Source organism: Mustelus asterias, chromosome 11, assembly GCF_964213995.1.
Source record: "Mustelus asterias chromosome 11, sMusAst1.hap1.1, whole genome shotgun sequence".
Lineage (NCBI taxonomy): Eukaryota > Metazoa > Chordata > Chondrichthyes > Carcharhiniformes > Triakidae > Mustelus > Mustelus asterias.
The window spans coordinates 88402044-88420811 of record NC_135811.1 but is presented as its reverse complement, the minus strand read 5'-3'; the positions used below and the strand labels follow the sequence as shown (position 1 = coordinate 88420811).

The window sequence follows — 18768 nt, the reverse complement described above, 5'->3', positions numbered from 1 at the left end:
TCACCCGTACAATGTCAGAGAAGTATACTTAGATTAATTAATTCCATTCAAGCATGTGACAATGTGAGAGCCTTATTTCATGCAATACACATTTGAAATAACATTTCACAAAGTTTCCATTTGCGACTCGGAGCAGTGAAGCATCTTTTATTGCTTTGTCCCAATGAGCCATTCGTCTGAAGATTGTGATTATATTTCCCGGGGAAGAATAAAAATGTCATTTCAACAAACGCGGTACGCAACGAGCAATTAGCTTTCCACTTATTTATTATTAAAGCCCGTCACATCTGAAGAAAGCGTCTGTCGTGGTTCCATGTCAGCCTTGTTGCAGCTAAAAATAGGGGCTGTCAATAATTGATGGGAAGTTGTTAAATGAATGTGGGGACAAACATGCCTGTGGCTCCAGAGAACAGGTGCCAAGAAGTTTCAGTTCATCTTCGTGAATGGTTGATTGTTTACTGCATTCACTCCCAGTTTGCAGCCTTTAGAGAAACAGAGTAACTTCACTCCATGGTGAATACAATGCCACTCTCGTGCTCTCCTACGGTCTGCTAGCGCCATATGTGTCTCGAAGTGGACCTCAATCATAGAATTCCTACAGTGTAGAAGGAAGCCATTCGGCCCATCACTCCCGCACTGACAACAATCCCACCCAGGCCCGATCCCCGGAACCCCACGTATTTACCCTGCTAATCGCCTTGACACTAAGAGCCCGTTCACGCCACGCTCCCGCTGCAGTGAAGTTGGAGAATTTGGCGCCAAGCCAAACCTCCGTTCAGTGCGGCGGGATGGGAAAATCCCGCCAGTGTGAACAGTGGTAAGATTCCAGCCCAATTTTAGCATGGCCAAACAGCCTAACCCGCACATCTTTGGACCATGGGAGGAAATTGGAGCACCCGGAGGAAACCCACGCAGACATGGGGAGAACGTGCAAACTCCACACAGACAGTGACCTGAGGCCAGAATTGAACCTGGGACCCTGGCGCTGTGAGGCAGCAGTGCTAACCACCGTGCCACCCTATGGATCTGTATCGATGCTATCTACGCTAGGCAAGGTATTGAGACTGGCCGAACACAATTACATGAAGTTTATTACAAGCAGCAACTATATACAGCACTGCACAAGCCTTTATCTGGACTGTGTGCTAACATGAAGACATTTGTCAATGTGTCTGACTCATAAGATACACATGGGGTCTTACTGATACAGGGTTGCAGAGAGCAACTGCAGTCGAGATCACAGGCAATAGTGAACATCTAACATGGAGACTGTGTCTTTTATCCTCCAGCTTTACGCACAGTGATTTCACAGTGATGCCACAGTGTAGCTTGTCATTGTCCGTATTGGCATGTTTACAATATCACAACAGCTACCACCATGTAACCACGTTACTCTCGGAACCTCAAGACATTATCATCATGGCATGAAAACACTTCAGCCCTGATTTTAACCGGGGGTGTGAATTTTTATGGATGAGGGCCTAAGTCTGGTTGCCTGACCTCGGTGGGGTGAGGCCTGGGAGGTTGTCATTGGCAGGCCTCATCTGCCAGCTCCCACGGGGAACTGATGGGATAGGGCAGCTCACCAGCAGACAGGAGTACAACACATTGGGGGGGGGGGGGGGAGGGGCAGGAGTTTGCTGACAAGAGCCTAAGGAACAGTCCCAGGGCCTTGGGTAAAGAAATCTAGAGGCAAGCCAGGGAGGAGAGATGCCTCAGCTTTCCTTGTACGGCCCCACAGAGCACGAGTTGTTCTTTTTGGGGCCAATGCAGAGATTAAAAAGAAAAAGTTTTCCTTACTTGATTGGAGCATAAACTGTATATTGAAAGAAGGGTTGCTGTTCATTCTACTATCTGCCCTGTTCATAACAGCAAGGCTAAAGTTGGAGCTGTGGTACTGGTGGGGATATCAGTGGGTGAGTTCCATTAGTGCTTGCCTTGCTAATTGCAGTGGAGCAGGATAAATTCTTCCCTTCTGTCGATGTCTGTCTGCTCACTTAATATCTTGCTTCCTGACAGTGATGTCTCTGTTGGTTCCAGATATAGCAAATTGAAAGATAGCCAAGGTGCAGTCCTACTGGGGCGGCACAGTGGTTAGCACTGTTGCCTCACAGCGCCAGGGACCCGGGTTCAATTCCGGCCTCGGGTGACTGTCTGTGTGGAGTCTGCACATTCTCCCAGTGTCTGCGTGGGTTTCCTCCAGGTGTTCCAATTTCCTCCCACACTCCAAAGCTATGCAGATTAGATGGATTGGCCATGCTAAATTGCCCTTCAGTGTCCCAAGATGTGTAGGTTGGGCAGATTTGTGGGGTAAATACATGGGGCTATGGGGATGGGGCCTGGGTGGGATGCTCTGTTGGAGAGTCAGTGCAGACCTGATGGACCTTCTGCCCTCCTTCTGCAATGTGGGTGTTCTATGATTCTATTAAAATCTCTTCAGGTAGGGTTCACTGACAGTGACGAGCTGGTTCGAAGTTGAGGCCAGTGTATCAGTGGATATTCCCAATGCAAAGTTTGCTGGGCGAGTGGAATGTCGAGGTGATATGAACCAACCAAGGTCAAGGTTTGGTCAGCAGTGTGGATTCCAAGCAGCATGCAAACATTCCTGATAATCAAATAACATGCTAATTGCTGAATGTGGCAATTTAAGGACATAGAGGCCTGGCAAACATTAATGGCTGAACCATATTTGAATAAATTCTCTTCAACTCTTCAACTCTTTCCCAAACATCACACTTTAGATCAAATGAGATCCAACCTCACCCGCTTCCCCCACCCCGCCCTTCCCGCACCACCACATCCTCAGGCCTACGCTGCCAAACTATGTTCACCTCATCAGTTTTAATTCTTGTTTATGGGACATGGACGTCGCTGGGCTGCACCAGCATGTATTGCCCATCCTTAATTGCTCTTGAGAAGATGGTGGTGAACTTCCTTGTTGAACTGTAGCAGTCCATGTGGTGTAGGTACACCCACAGTGATGTTAGAAAAGGAGCCCCGGGGTTTTGAAGGAACAGCGATATGTTTCCAAATCAGGATGGTGCGTAGCTTGGAGGAGAACTTGCAGGTGGTGGTGTTCCCATGTATCTGTAGCCCTTGTTCTTCCAGATTTTTGAGGTCGCAGGTTTGTATGCTGTGAATAACATCTCCACACTTTCAAATTCTAAGTTGGGGCGGGGGGAGCGATCTTAGCTTCTTGCACCACAGGTTGATGAGTGGGGCGAGCCGGTAAGATCGCGAGAGAACCGAGAAATCGCCGATTTCTTGCCTCCGCGATCTTACCAGCACTGGAAATCCAGCGAGATCAGCCTCACGCTCAAAAAGGCCCCAATCACTACCCCTACCCAAACGAAGTTTGGCCTCTTTTTTCTTTGACTAAATCAGGTAAGATTAATTCGCCGAAAGAAACGGTGCAAATGTCTCCCGTTTTCACACTCGTTCCTCATTTAGAGGTTTTTGGTAAGATCTCCCCCTAGGACTTTACAACCTCCAAGACAAGTTCCCTGGCACTGCGAATCCTTGGGATAATTTGCAATCATAGAATTAGACTGTCCCAGGGTGGTTATAATTCTCCCCCTTTGGTGTTGACCCATTTACAGTTACTTGGTGAAAGAGGAGACCAGGGGTGCGATTTTCCGGCCGCACTTGCCCGAAGCCTGGAAATTCCCGCCCGAGGTCAAGGGGCCTTTGCATGGTCCTGTCCCGCCCACTACGATTCCCGTGGCGGGTGGGACGGCAAAATTCCGGTGCAGAAGTCAATCTTCATTCAGTTTTAAACGTATTCACAAAGTGAGACATTCCCAATGTATAGCTCATAACTGTTTTGTTTATTGATGTCGCTGTAATTAATTTGTTCTTGGGGTGTAAGTGACGTCAGCAAGGGCACATTTATTGGCCATCTTTAATTGCCTTGTGAAGCTGGTAACGGCCTGTCTTTGTGAGACAACCGTGTGATTTCCTAGGCCACTTCCGAGGGCAGTCAACAATATAATGTGGACTGGAGTCCTGTGGTGCGACAGGCCACGCTGGGGTGGTGGGTTTTCAGTTTGAAATGCTCGATATAGCAAGGGGCACACCGGAAGCTGTAGGCCCCCAGTCTCATCCAGGGCCTCAGGCCTCATCAGCAGCTTTGAGATGAGCAGCCGCACCTATTACACTGGCAGAAGGCAGAGAGTGGGGATAAAGGGGTCTTTTTCAGGATGGTAGCCGGTGACTAGTGGTGTGCCTCAGGGGTCAGTGCTGGGACCACAACTTTTCACAATCTACATTAACGATTTGGAAGCAGGAACTGAAGGCACTGTTGCTAAGTTTGCAGATGATGCAAAGATAATGTAGAGGGAGAGGTAGTATTGAGGAAGCAGGGGGGAGCTGCAGAAGGACTTGGACCTGATAGGAGAGTGGGCAAAGAAGTGGCAGATGGAATACGATGTGGAAAAGTGTGAGGTTATGCACTTTGGAGGTGGAATGGAGGCACAGACTATTTTCTAAATGGGAAAATGCTTAGGAAATCAGAAACACAAAGGGACTTTGGGAGTCCTTGTTCACGATTCTCTTAAGGTTAACATGCAGGTTCAGTCAGCAGTTAGGAAGGCAAATGCAATGTTAGCATTCATGTCGAGAGGGCTAGAATACAAGAGCAGGGATGTACTTCTGAGGCTGCACAAGGCTCTGGTCAGGCCCCATTGGAATATTGTGACCAGTTTTGGGCCCTGTATCTAAGGAAGGATGTGCTGGCCTTAGAAAGGGTCCAGAGGAGGTTCACAAGAATGATCCCTGGAATGAAGAGTTTGTCGTATGAGGAACGGTTGACGACTCTGGGTCTGTACTCGTTGGAGTTTAGAAGGATGAGGGGGGATCTTATTGAAGCTTACAGGAAACTGCGAGGCCTGGGTAGAGTGGACGTGGAGAGGATGTTTCCACTCGTAGGAAAAACTAGAACCAGAGGGCACAACCTTATACTAAAGGGACAATCCTTTAAAACAGAGATGAGGAGGAATTTCTTCAGCCAGAGAGTGGTGAATCTGTGGAACTCTTTGCTGCAGAAGGCTGTGGAGGCCAGGTCATTGAGTGTCTTTAAGGCAGAGATAGATAGGTTCTTGATGAATAAGGGGATCAGGGGTTATGGGGAAAGAGCAGGAGAATGAGGATGTGAAAAATATCAGCTATGATTGAATGGCGGTGCAGACCTGATGGGCCAAGTGGCCTAATTCTACTCCTATGTCTTATGGTCTTATAATCAGACACAGCTCACCGAGTTTGTTAACTTGAGCCAACTGCTCTGTGCAGCACTGTCTAATTGAGGAGAGAGATACCAAAACAAGCTGTCTAATGGCTGCTTCAGGCTGTCACTGAAGACACCTGAGTATTGACTAACCCCCCAGAGGGAATCAAACCAATCTCGCACATCACTGGGACATGAGACAAAACCTTGTAAAATTGGTCATTTTTCCTACAATTTAAAACCAGATCATTTCATGGAATCTCAATCCAATCCAAGATTCATCTATACAAAAAGCAATTGATCTTTGTCCACTTAGAACATCATCATTTAAAAACTTTCCCATCATAAAATGTATCATTCTCGTTAAAGATCAGAATTCACCTGTAGGATAGTGTTATGATCTCAGAGAAACATAGAACCATAGACGATCGGAGCAGGAGGAGGCCATTTGGCCCTTTGAGCCTGCTCCACCATTCATCACGATCATTGCTGATCATCTAAGTCATTAGCCTAATCCTGCTTTCTCCCCATAACATTTGATCCCATTCGCCCCAAGTGCTCTATCTAGCTGCCTCTTGAATACATTAAATGTTTTGGCATCAACTACTTCCTGAGCAAACTGAGGTAATGAATTCCACAAGCTCACCACTCTTTGGGTGGAGAAATGTCTCCTCACCTCCTTCCTAAATAGTCTACCCTGAATCCTCAGACTGTGATCCCCAGTTCTGGATTCCTCCACCATCAGGAAAATCCTCCCTGCATCTACCCTGTCTAGTCCTGTTAGAATTTTATAAGTCTTCATGAGATTCCCCCCCTCATTCATCTGAACTCCAGTGAAAACAATTCTAACCTGGTCAATCTCTCCTCATACCACCATCTGCCATCCCCGGAATCAGCCTGGTAAACCTTTGCTGCACTCCCTTGAGAGCAAGAACATCCTTCCTCAGAAAAGGAGACCAAAACTGCACACAATACTCTAGGTGTGGCCTCACCAAGGCCCTGTATAATTGCAACAACACATCCCTGCTCCTGTACTCAAAATCTCTCGCAATGAAGGCCAACATACAATTTGCCGCCTTCGCTGCCTGCTGCACCTGCATGCTTACCTTCGGCATCTGGTGCACAAGGACACCCAGGTACCGCTGCACACTCCTCTCTCCCAATTTACAGCCACTCAGGTAGTAATCTGCCCTCTTGTTTTTGCTTCCTAAGTGAATAACCTCACACTTATCCAAATTACACTGCATCTGCCATTGATTTGCCCATTCACCCAACCTGTCTAGATCATGCTGAAGGATCTCTGCATCCTTGTCACAGTTCACCCTCCCACCCAACTTGGTATCAGCTGCAAACTTTGAGATGTTATATTTTGCTCCCTCATCCAAATCATTCATATATATTGTGAATAGCTGGGGTCCCAGCACTGATCCCTGTGGCACCCCACTAGTTGCTGCCTGCCAGTTTGAAAAACACCCATTAATTCCTACTCTTTGTTTCCTCTCTGCCGACCAGTTTTCTATCCATCTCAATACACCTCCCCCAATCTCATGTGCTTTAATCTTGCACGATATTCTCTTATCCGGGACTTGTCAATTGCTTTTTGAAAGTCCAAATATGCTACATTGACTAGCTCCCCCTTGTCAACCCTACTAGTTATATCTTCAAAGAATTCCAACAGATTTATCAAGCATGATTTCCCCTTCATACATCCATGCTGACTCTGTCTGATCCTGTCACTGTTTTCTAATACCCTGCCACGATGTCCTTGATAACGGATTTGAGAATTTTCCCCACTACCGATGTTAAGCTTACTGGTCTATAATTCCCTGTTTTCTCTCTACCTCCCTCTTTGAATATTGGAGTGACATTAGCTACCCTCCAATCTGCAGAATCCTGGAAGATGACCACCAATGCAACCACTATTTCTAGAGCCACTTCCTTAAGTATTCTGGGATGTAGATTACCAGGCTTATCGGGATTTATCCGCCTTCAATCCCATCAATTTTCCCAGCACCATTTCTTCACTAATATTGATCTCCCTCAGTTCTTCCCTCTCACTAAATCTTGCATTCTCCAACATTTCTGGCATCTGATTTGTGTCTTTTGTGAAGACAGAACCAAAGTTGCTCAGCCATTTCTTTGTCCCCTATTATACATTCCCCCATTTCTGTCTGTAGGGGAACCACATTTGTCTCCACCACACTCTTTCTCTTCATGTATCAATAGAAATTCTTAGTGTCACTCTATGTTCCCTTGGTCAAGACTGGTTACTTTTCTTTTAGAAGAAGAAATCCAAAATTCCAGCTATATCCCTGTAACTCAAACAGGATTGAGACCAATCGATGGCCACTATCGCCTTAATGACACTGTAATTTTGTGTTATCCAGATCCAATGACATTATTCCTGGGAAAATGCTCCACTGATTTAGAGAACTCTCATGCAGACATTTTTATTACTGACTGTGATGTCAGAGTGGTTAAGTTGTGTAAAATGTGTAAATGGACAACAGTGCTGAAGAGATCTTCCTTGTTCGGCACGGTGGCACAGTGGTTAGCACTGCTGCCTCACAGCGCCGGGGTCCCCGGTTCGATTCCAGATTGGGTGACTGTCTGTGTGGGGTTTACATGTTCTCCCCGTGTCTGAGTGGGTTTCCTTTGGGTGCTCCGCTTTCCTCCCACAGTCCAAAGATATGCCGGTTAGGCTGATTGGCCACTTAGTGTTTCAGGATATGTGGGTTCAGGGGATTAGAACATAAGAACTAGGAGCAGGAGTAGGCCATCTGGACCCTCGAGCCTGCTCCACCATTCAATAAGATCATGGCTGATCTTTTTGTGGACTCAGCTCCACTTACCCGCCCACTCACCATTACCCTTAATTCTTTTACTGTTCAAAAATGTATCTATCCTTGCCTTAAAAACATTCAATGAGGTAGCCTCAACTGCTTCACTGGGCAGGGAATTCCACAGATTCACAACCCTTTGGGTGAAGAAGTTTCTCCTCAACTCAGTCCTAAATCTTATTTTGAGGCCATGCCCCCTAGTTCTAGTTTCAAAAGGTAAAGATAAACGTATTTAGCAGGGTAAATACATGAGGTTATGGGAATAAGGCCTGGATAGGATGTGGGAGAGCCGGTGCAGACCCAATGGGCCAAATGGCCTCCTTCTGCACTGTAGGGATTCTATGATCATGTTGTATTATATTCTTACATCACGTTACTTCAAATATCGCTTTGAATTTTTTAATTACGCCTTGTTGCCCAGATCTACAGATATTTCTGCAAGTAGGTCAGTTGTTCCTTGGGCAGACTATTTGCAGTGACTGAGAACAGACCCTTGTAAGATTTACACAAGGTTTTCTTGCACCCGGTGCTGATGCTACTGCACCTGTTTGTTTTTTATGTTTAAAAATCCAATGTTTGTGTGAAAGCAAATTCTGACAGTAGCAAAACCGCTGAGCCATTTGCCTGAATAATCCCTGTATTTATAAAGTGAAGCAATAAAATAAACAGAAAAATGTGACGAGATAATGGCCGCTCTGTTACTGAAATGTCTGCTTAAGGCAAGGCATCTGCTGGACCATGAGTTCATTCCCTGAACATTTTGCTTTGTAGGGTATTGATTGGATAAAAGAAGCGTTGCTCACTGCACTGATCCCCCCGCCCTTAAGAAACGTCTATCCGTGTCTGATTTGGGCCTTTGGAATGAGTTTGTTTTCCTCTTCATTTCAGCCCCATTGGAGATGATCATCAGTTCACTGCCACTTCCTGCTGTCCGGGCAGGTGGTCAAGTGTGAGATACAGGCTCCAGTCAGTGTTTCTCCCAGTTAGCTGGCAGATCTCAGGCTCCCCGCCAAGTCATTTACACGCTCCCAACAGTTGGACTCTCTTCCCGAGAAGGAACGCCATGTTGCTGCAAGGTGGCCCAGCTCAGAACTGCTAAACCTTCGGGGGAGGGGGGGGGGGGGGGGGAGGGGGGGTGGGTGCAGGGAGAGAATGGGGATCAGGATAGTGTAGAATGGCATCGGTCATCACATGCTAAACCTCCAACATGCTGTGTACGGAAGCCAAGAAGATCGCGGTGAACAAGAGATGCTTGTACCTTCTGAAGAAGTTGTTTTTAAAAAATCATTTGTGGCATATGGGCGTCGTTGACTGGGCAGCATTCATAGCCCGTCCTTAGTTGTCCTTCGAGAACATTGCTGTGGCTCTGGAGTCACATGTAGGCCAGACCAGGTAAGGATGGCAGATTTCCTTCTCTCAGGTTAGGTGAATTGGCCATGCTAAATTGTCCCTTAGTGTCAGGGAGACGGGGTAGGGTAAATGCATGGGGTTATGGGGATAGGGCCCAGTGGGATTGTGGTCAGTGCAGACCTGATGGGTTGAATGGCCTCTTGCTGCACTGTAGGATTCTATGATCTCTAAAGGACATTAGTGAACGTTTTTGTAATTCATTTGTGGGACATGGGCGTTGCTGGCTGGCCACCATTTACTGCCATCCTAGTTGCCTGAGGGCAGTTGAGAGTCAATCACTGTGGCTCTGGAGTTACTTATGGGCCAGACCAAGTAAGGACGGCAGATTTCCTTCCTTAAAGGACATTAGTGAACCTTTTTTTAATTCAATCGTGGGATATAAGAACATAAAAAATAAGAACATAAGAAATAGGAGCAGGAGTAGGCCATCTAGCCCCTCGAGCCTGCCCCGCCATTCAATAAGATCATGACTGATCTGAAGTGGATCAGTTCCACTTACCCGCCTGATCCCCATAACCCCTAATTCCCTTACCGATCAGGAATCCATCTATCCATGATTTAAACATATTCAACGAGGTAGCCTCCACCACTTCAGTGGGCAGAGAATTCCAGAGATTCACCACCCTCTGAGAGAAGAAGTTCCTCCTCAACTCTGTCCTAAACTGACCCCCCTTTATTTCGAAGCTGTGCCCCCTAGTTCTAGCTTCCTTTTTAAGTGGAAAGAATCTCTCCACCTCTACCCTATCCAGCCCCTTCATTATCTTATAGGTCTCTATAAGATCCCCCCTCAGCCTTCTAAATTCCAACGAGTACAAACCCAATCTGCTCAGTCTCTCCTCATAATCAACACCCCTCATCTCTGGTATCAACCTGGTGAACCTTCTCTGCACTCCCTCCAAGGCCAATATATCCTTCCGCAAATAAGGGGACCAATACTGCACACAGTATTCCAGCTGCGGCCTCACCAATGCCCTGTACAGATGCAGCAAGGCATCTCTGCTTTTATATTCTATCCCCCTTGCGATATAGGTCAACATCCCATTTGCCTTCTTGATCACCTGTTGCACCTGCAGACTGGGTTTTTGCGTCTCATGCACAAGGACCCCCAGGTCCCTTTGCACAGCAGCATGTTGTAATTTTTTTCCATTTAGATAATAATCCAGTTTGCTATTATTTCCTCCAAAGTGAATAACCTCGCATTTGTCAACGTTATACTCCATCTGACAGATCCTCGCCCACTCACTCAGCCTGTCCAAATCTCTCTGCAGACCTTCTACGCCCGCCACACGATTCACTTTACCACTTATCTTTATGTCGTCTGCAAACTTTGTTACCCTACACTCAGGTGTCGCTGAAGGATATTAGTGAACCAGATGGGGTTTTCCGACAATTGGCAATGGTTTCATGGTCATCAGTAGATTCTTAATTCCAGATTTATTACTCACTGAATTCAAATTCCACAAGCTGCCGTGGCGGGATTCGAACCCGGGTCCCCGGAACATTAGCTGAATTTCTGGATTAATAGTCTAGCCCATAATACCACTAGGCCATTGCCTCCCCAGGTGTTGGCACCAGAAATGTAGCTCAGAAATTACTGCACATAATATTGATGTGTGTTTGCATGAAATCTCCTTGCAGTTTTAATGTTGGTAAATTTTTAATGTTAAAACAGAAAGATCATTTTATAAAATTGTGCATTAACCCATAATTAATAACTCAGTCATTTTCAGGCTCCGAGTGTCAACACAGCCTTCGAGAATTGCGATACTTGTTATGTTAAAGCAATGTCTGCATGACTGTGTTTAAACCCGAATAGGTGTAAATCTTTTTGTCATTTGGAATTGTTAGCTAGGCCAACAAGGAGCCAATTATTAAGCAGTCACGCAGGGCAAGCTGCGTACAAAGGAGGAGAGCACAGAGCACACTTCAGAGGCTGTGGCTTTGGTTGAGTCATGGAAATTCAGCCTCCTCCATTTCTGCCAGGGACTTGTCTGCCTGATGAAGTAATCGTGCAGAAAATTGAAAGTGCCTTGTTTATGTTCAGTGTTTGGGAAAGGAGACAAGTTTGCATATCAAATTAAGGGTGTAAACGAATAGCTGGTCACTTGGTGTCAACACAGCAGTGCTACCTCTTGGCAGGTGATACTTCATAGCAGGAACTGCATCCGACAGAAATCTGCAATGTTTGAAAATCCAAGCCAACATTAGGGAGATGTTGCCACCCACCATGTCATTACAAGGATGGGGATTGTTGGCTGGAAGAGATTAGAAGGGTATGTGAATAGAATAAAGTTATCCCTTTCAATCAGCCCAATGCAAATTGGTCACATCCAAGCAGTTAGATTCACAGGTGGCAATTGTGATACCTGACTGTTGTATGACTCCATGCATGAAGGAAGTTACAGTGCTGATCAGATACTTGCTAATAACTTGGACAATGGTGCATACAGTTGATACCCTGCTCACCACATAGAATGATTGAGCTTAACCTGATTTCATAGAATCATAGAACCCCTACAGTGCAGAAGGAGGCCATTTGGCCAATCAAGTCTGCACCGACCACAATCTCACCCAGGCCCTATCCCCGTAACCTCACATATTTACTCTGCTAATCCCCCTGACACTTAGGGGCAATTTAGCATGACCAATCAACCCAACCTGCACATCTTTGGAGTGTGGGAGGAAACCGGAGCACCCGGAGGAAACCCACACAGACACGGGGAGAATATGCAGACTCCACACAGACAGTGACCCAAGACAGTGAACCCAGGTTCCTGGTGCTGTGAGGCAGCAGTGCTAACCATTGTGCCACCATGCTGCCCCAGTTAGGACCCAATCACATCCCAAACCAGGAAGCATATTTATAACTTTAAAATTTAAAGTATTCAGCAAAAAATTAAATCAAATATCTTGGAGGAAGATGTTTTGTCATCATTTTAGTTGAAGGTGTTATGTACTTGGACTTCCAAAAGCTACTTTTTTTTGTTTATTTTATTTATTTGCTCACATGATGTGGGCGAGACCCACATTTATTGCCCATCTCTAATTGTCTTGCCTTTGAGAGTGTCAAGGTGTGTTACCTTCTTGAACCTCTGCAGGGATGGTGGCGATATGGTTTCCAGTTAGGGTGCTGAGTGGCTTGGAGGGGAACTTGCACGTGGTGGTGTTCCCATGCATCTGCTGCTCTTGTCCTTCCAGATGGTACCTTCACCACATAGATTTTTTTGTTATTCATTCGTGGGACATGGGTGTCGCTGGATAGCCAGCATTTATTGCCCATCCTAGTTGCCCAAGGACAGTTGAGAGACAATGACATTGCTGAGGCTCTGGAGTCACATTTAGGCCAGACCAGGTAAGGATGGCAGATTTCTTTCCCTAAAGGACATTAGTGAACCAGATGGGTTTTTTCTGACAGTCGACAATGATTTCATGGTCATCAGCAGATTCTTAATTCCAGATTTTTTTTATTGAATCCAAATTCCACCATCTGCTGTGGTGGGATTCAAACCTGGGTCCCCAGAGCATTAGCTGAGTTTCTGGATTAATGGTCAAGCAATAATACCACTAGGCCATCATCTCCCCATGGATTGCAGCTGCTCAAGAAGGCAGCTCCCCACCACCTTCTCAAGGGCAATAAATGCTGGCCCAACCAACGATGCCCAAATGATATAAAATATATTTTTTAAAAAGAAATCCAATCGAAACATTGGAACTTATGGACAACTGTGTTTTGTCATTGTATCTAATTAGATCTCAGCAATCTGTTGAGAAATATTTCAATTTGAGGGGAGCAAGCTCTAAGGTTTCCGTGTTAGTCTGTCTGTTTGCAATATCAGAGGAACAAGAATCAAGTTAAAACCTATATTGGAAGCTCTGTGCTTTCTCTCAGTATTTAGTCTAAACGCTGCTGGAATAAACCTTCTAAATCCAATAAACTCATTGGAGTTTAGAAGGATGAGGGGGGATCTTATTGAAGCTTACAGGATATTGCAAGGCCTGGATAGAATGGGCGTGGAAAGGATGTTTCCACTAAACTAGAACCAGAGGGCACAACCTCAGGCTAAAGGGACGATCCTTTAAAACAGAGATGAGGAAGAATTTCTTCAGCCAGAGAGTGATGAATCTGTGGAACTCTTTGCCACAGAAGGCTGTGGAGGCCAGGTCAATGAGTGTCTTTAAGACAGAGATAGATAGCTTCTTGATTGATAAGGGGGTCAGGGGTTATGGGGAAAGGGCAGGAGAATGGGGATGAGAAAAAAAAATCAGCCATGATTGAATGGCGGAGCAGACTCGATGGACCAAGTGTCCTAATTCTGCTCCTATGTCTTATGGTCGTATGGTCTTATCTGTACAGGGAGAAGTAGGGTTAATGTTTCAGCTCAATGACCATTCATCCTCATGATCATCTGATGAAAGATTATGCACCTGAAACATTAACTGCGTTTCTCTCTCCACCAGCCCGGCCTGCTGAGTAATTCCAGTGCTTTCTGTTTTTATCCCAGATTTCAGACATCAACATCATTTTGGTTTTATGTCCGTGCTAAACCTTTCGATGTCCCATTTGTCTTTTTGAGAAGAGTTAATCACGGGAAGCTGTTTTTAATGGTGTGAAAATGGTTCCTAAATAACTGCTCTGTAATATTAGTGAAAATATTAGTGAAATATGAGTGAAAATATTAGTGTAATATTAGTGAAAATATTAGTGTAATATTAGTGAAAGAATTGCAAATGAAAAATATTTACCAGAAAATGGCATTGATTGTAGATTTCTGATTGGACGGGAGAAACCTGGAGAAACCAGTGAAGTGGCTCAGCTGATTCGTCAGACCCTGGAGCAGGAGCGACGGCAGAGGGAAATGATGGAGCAACATTACGGCCAATATGTCGATGATGACGAAGAGGTAGGAAATCTCCGAAATATCATAAACATACTTCAGCTTCAGCTCTCATTTCATTGACACCCAAACTAATGGATGGCACGGTGGCACAGTAGCTAGCACTGCTGCCTCACAGCGCCAGGGACCCGGGTTCGATTCCCGGCTTGGTTCACTATCTGTGCGGAGTCTCCACGTTATCCCTGTGTCTGTGTGGGTTTCCTCTGGATGCTCCGGCTTCCTTCCACAGTCCTAAAGACGTGCTGGTTAGGTGCATTGGCCACGCTAAATTCTCCCTCAGTGAACCCGAACAGGCGCCGCAGTGTGGCGACAGGTGGATTTTCACAGTAACTTCATTGCAGCATTAATATGATTCTAATAAATAAAATAGAACTTCCACTGCATACGATGTGGAAGAAATAACATTCTTCATTCTGTGACCTTCACTCACGAGGGATTCTCTGCCCCTCTCCGCGGCATGCGTTCCGGTGGCGGCGGAGCACGCCAGTGGCCAGTGGCGGGATCTCCCAGTCCCGCCGATGTCAAAGGTGTATTGCGTTGTTCACTGGCTGCACCACAGGGCTCCCTGCTGAGGTTGGGGCGGGCCATCATAAGCAGGACTGGAAGGTCACGCCAGTGGAAAGTGCTGGAGAATTCAGCCCCCAGAGGTTTAGCCATAGGATCATAGAATCCCTATAACACAGAAGGAGGCCATTTGGCCCATCGAGTCTGTATCGACCACAATCCCACTCAGGCCCTATTCCTGTAACCCCACACATTTACCCTGCTACTCCCCCTGACACTAGGGTCAATTTAGCATGGCCAATCAACCTAACCCGCACAATTTTGGAATATGGGAGGAAACTGGAGGAAACCCACGCAGACATGGGGAGAAAGTGCAAACTCCGCACAGACAGTGATCCCAGGCTGGAATTGAACCCGGGTCCCTGGCGCTGTGAGGCAGCAGTGCTAACCACTGTGCCACCATGCCGTCTAGCACGGTAGGTTCTAGGCAACCAATGAGTGCAGTGTGCACATGGAATTGATGTTGCCGATCAGTCGCAAGGGGCAAAATCTTCCTGCCGCGCCCGCCACAGGAATCGTAGCAGGTGGGACACGGACCATGTAAAAGTCTTGTTGACCTCTGGTGGTCTTGGGGTGAGCGCGGCCGGAAAATCCCACCCAAGATGTAAAAAGTCCCTGTATCTCCAATTCACTTCTCCCAGGAAAATGGCTTATTTCATGAGAGTTCCTGTCACCAACAGGTTTGGGACATTAGGAGTGGGTGGCCTGCTTGACCGCCGCTACTTTGGAAGCTTTGCAGAAACTCTAGGGAAACAGCGTCAATGGTTTCCACCGTTTCTGCAGCTTTCCACAAAACTCCCACTGAAGGTATGACGAACAATCAGGAGACCCAGTCCCACAAGGCAGGAAAATGGGGATGAGGAGCATATCAGTCATGATTGAATGTCAGAGTGGACCCAATGGGCCGAATGGCCTAATTTTGCTCCTATATCTTATGAACCCTGCCTCCCCCAACCCACTTAACCCCCGCCGTAGAGATTTATCGCAAACTCTAATCTTCCCAGTAGTTGCTTAGATTAAGCAGACAGATTATTCATCAATCTGTCGATTGGTGCAGCCTGTTCAGGATTATCTTTCCTGTTTTGAAGTTTCCCTGCAGCCTAGAATTTTGTTTTTGCATAATGGAGCTGAAGGAAGAACAAACTAAAGAAGGAAAAGCTGTTTTCTTTGGGATGCATGGGGACTACCATCGCTCAGCTACTGTTCATGATTTGCTTACTTGGAAGCAGTCAAGTATAAACGAAAATCGATCTTATAGAAACATATAAGATTATGAAGGGAATAGATAAGATAGAAGGAGGAAAGTTGTTTCCACTGGCGGGTGAAACTAGAACTAGGGGGCATGGCCTCAAAATAAGGGGGAGCAGATTTAGGACTGAGTTGAGGAGGAACTTCATCACACAAAGGGTTGTGAATCTGTGGAATTCCCTGCCCAGTGAAGCAGTTGAGGCTACCTCATTGAATGTTTTTAAGGCAAGGATAGATACATTTTTGAACAGTAAAGAAATTAAGGGCTACGGTGAGCGGGCAGGTAAGTGGAGCTGAGTCCACTAAAAGATCAGCCATGATCTTATTGAATGGTGGAGCAGGCTTGAGGAGCCAGATGACCTACTTCTGCTCCTAGTTCTTAAGTTCTTACATTAATGAAAACAAAATACTGCAGAGGCTGAAATAAAAACAGAAAATGCTGGATAAACTCAGCAAGTCTGGCAACCTCTGTGGAGGATGCAACAGCGTTTCGAGTCCGTATGACTCTTCCATCGAACTGAAGAGGGATAGAAATGTGATAATTATATAGTTGGGGTTGGAGAAGGGGGGTGGAGGAGGTGGGGCAGAATAGAATAGGTCAGGGATAGGTCGGAGCTAAGGAGAGATTGATAAAGATGTCACGGCCACAAGACAAAGGGAGTGTTCATGGCGGGATTAAGGACTGAAGAAGGTGCTAATATGGCAAAAGCTAAAAGGTTAGTCCTCAATGGGAGCAAAACTGACCAGCAGGTGGCCTTGTGGAGGAGGGTTAGCATGTGTTAGGGCAAGCCCAGGGAACTGACAAACAAAAACAGGGGAGGACCAAGATGGAAGGGAAGCTCACAGTCCAGAATATTAAGATACAGGAACCTCAGGAACAATTGGAATTTAATACTCCATACATTCCAGCTTAGCTTTGGTCCTCAGGGGTGTGCACTGACCCACATATATTGAAATTCACTATAATTGAGTCTGCATTGCGACATCAATGTCTTCCAGTGGTTGTAAGTACCCTGCAGAACAGCTCACAGCCGCTGAAGCTCACAATTCACAAAAACATGCCTTGGGGATTACAAAATGCATCCTTAAACATCTGCTGCAATGTTACAAATAAGCGGAATAAACAAAATGACCTAAGGAATGATTACATTCAGTTTTGCTTTGCTGAGCACCCCAGTCAATGCTGAGCAAACGCTGGCGTCACTCCAATATTGAGAATTGAGTCTGAGGTCACTCCCCAGTTTCACGTGGATGAGGAAACTGTTTCCCCATTGTTCTATCCAGCGTCACCAAGGTCAGAGCTCGAACTTTGTCCTTGCTGTGTCGGGGCTGATGTAGGTCTCCTGCGCAGAGCAACTTAACAATGTTTTGTTTCCTGTGGAACAAAGACCCCGGGGCAAATGGGTGACATAAGATGGATGACCAATTGCATCATATATTGCTACTTCTTCTCTCAGAGGGTGGTGAATCTCTGGAATTCTCTGCCCACTGAAGTGGTGGAGGCTACCTCGTTGAATATGTTTAAATCACGGATAGATGGATTCCTGATCGGTAAGGGAATTAGGGGTTATGGGGATCAGGCAGGTAAGTGGAACTGATCCACTTCAGATCAGCCATGATCTTATTGAATGGCGGGGCAGGCTCGAGGGGCTAGATGGCCTACTCCTGCTCCTATTTCTTGTGTTCTTATGTTCTTACTATCTTACTATAGAATCATAGAATCCCTACTGTGCAAAAGGAGGCCATTTAAAATTTATCTTTTAGTCACAAAGTAAGGCTTACATTAACACTGCAATTAAGTTACTGTGAAATTCCCCTAGTCGCCACACTCCGGCGCCTGTTGGGTCAATGTACCTAACCATCAATTTGGCCCATCTGACCACAATCCCACCCAGGCCTTATCCCCATAACCCCACTTATTTACCCTCACTTGTCCCCCTGACACTAAGCAGCAAGTTACTATAGCCGATCAACCTATCCCGCACATCTTTGGAGTGTGGGAGGAAAACGGAGCACCCGGAGGAAACCCGCGCAGACAGTCACCCGAGGCCGGAATTGAACCCAGGTCCCTGGCGTTGCGAGGCAGCAGTGCTAACCACTGCGCCATCGTGCCGTAAGGAAACCCAGGGGACAGTTCCCCAATTCCATGATTGCTTTCTGGGAATCTTGGTGTTATTTCAATTGATGCCGTATCCAAGGTCTTGTGGAGAAATCCATTTTTTAAACATTACTTTTGAGATTTTTTTTACAGCCAAAAACAACATCAGTCGCGACAGCTGATGTCACAGCTTCTGTTCAACTCTACCTCCTACATGTGCCTGAACTTTGGATGCAATATAAAGAAAAGAGATATTGTGCATATATTGTATATGTGCACAATATCTATGCACATTATGTAGTCCCATCCATTTGCAGATCCCGCAGGAGATTAGTTATAGAGAACAGGGGTTGGCACGAAATGCATATGCTTAGCTGCGGATCAGAGTAAATTGGGGACTGCTGGTGGTCCTTGGGCTTGGCATGACGGGCAAGTTTGGAGAACACATTCATTTCTAACCTCATAATCAAGTATTCACAGAATCAAATAATT

The 18768-nt window shown here is 46.0% G+C and overlaps 1 protein-coding gene across 1 annotated transcript in view; it reads left to right on the top strand.

Annotated features, from left to right (window-relative positions):
- Positions 1 to 18768, top strand: part of LOC144500642 (neurabin-2-like) — a 275662-nt gene that overhangs the window by 196561 nt on the left and 60333 nt on the right. Inside the window, exon 6 of the mRNA XM_078223903.1 lies at positions 14237 to 14372. Within this exon, the coding sequence (XP_078080029.1) occupies positions 14237 to 14372 (136 nt within the window). The remainder of the gene's footprint in view (positions 1 to 14236; positions 14373 to 18768) is intronic.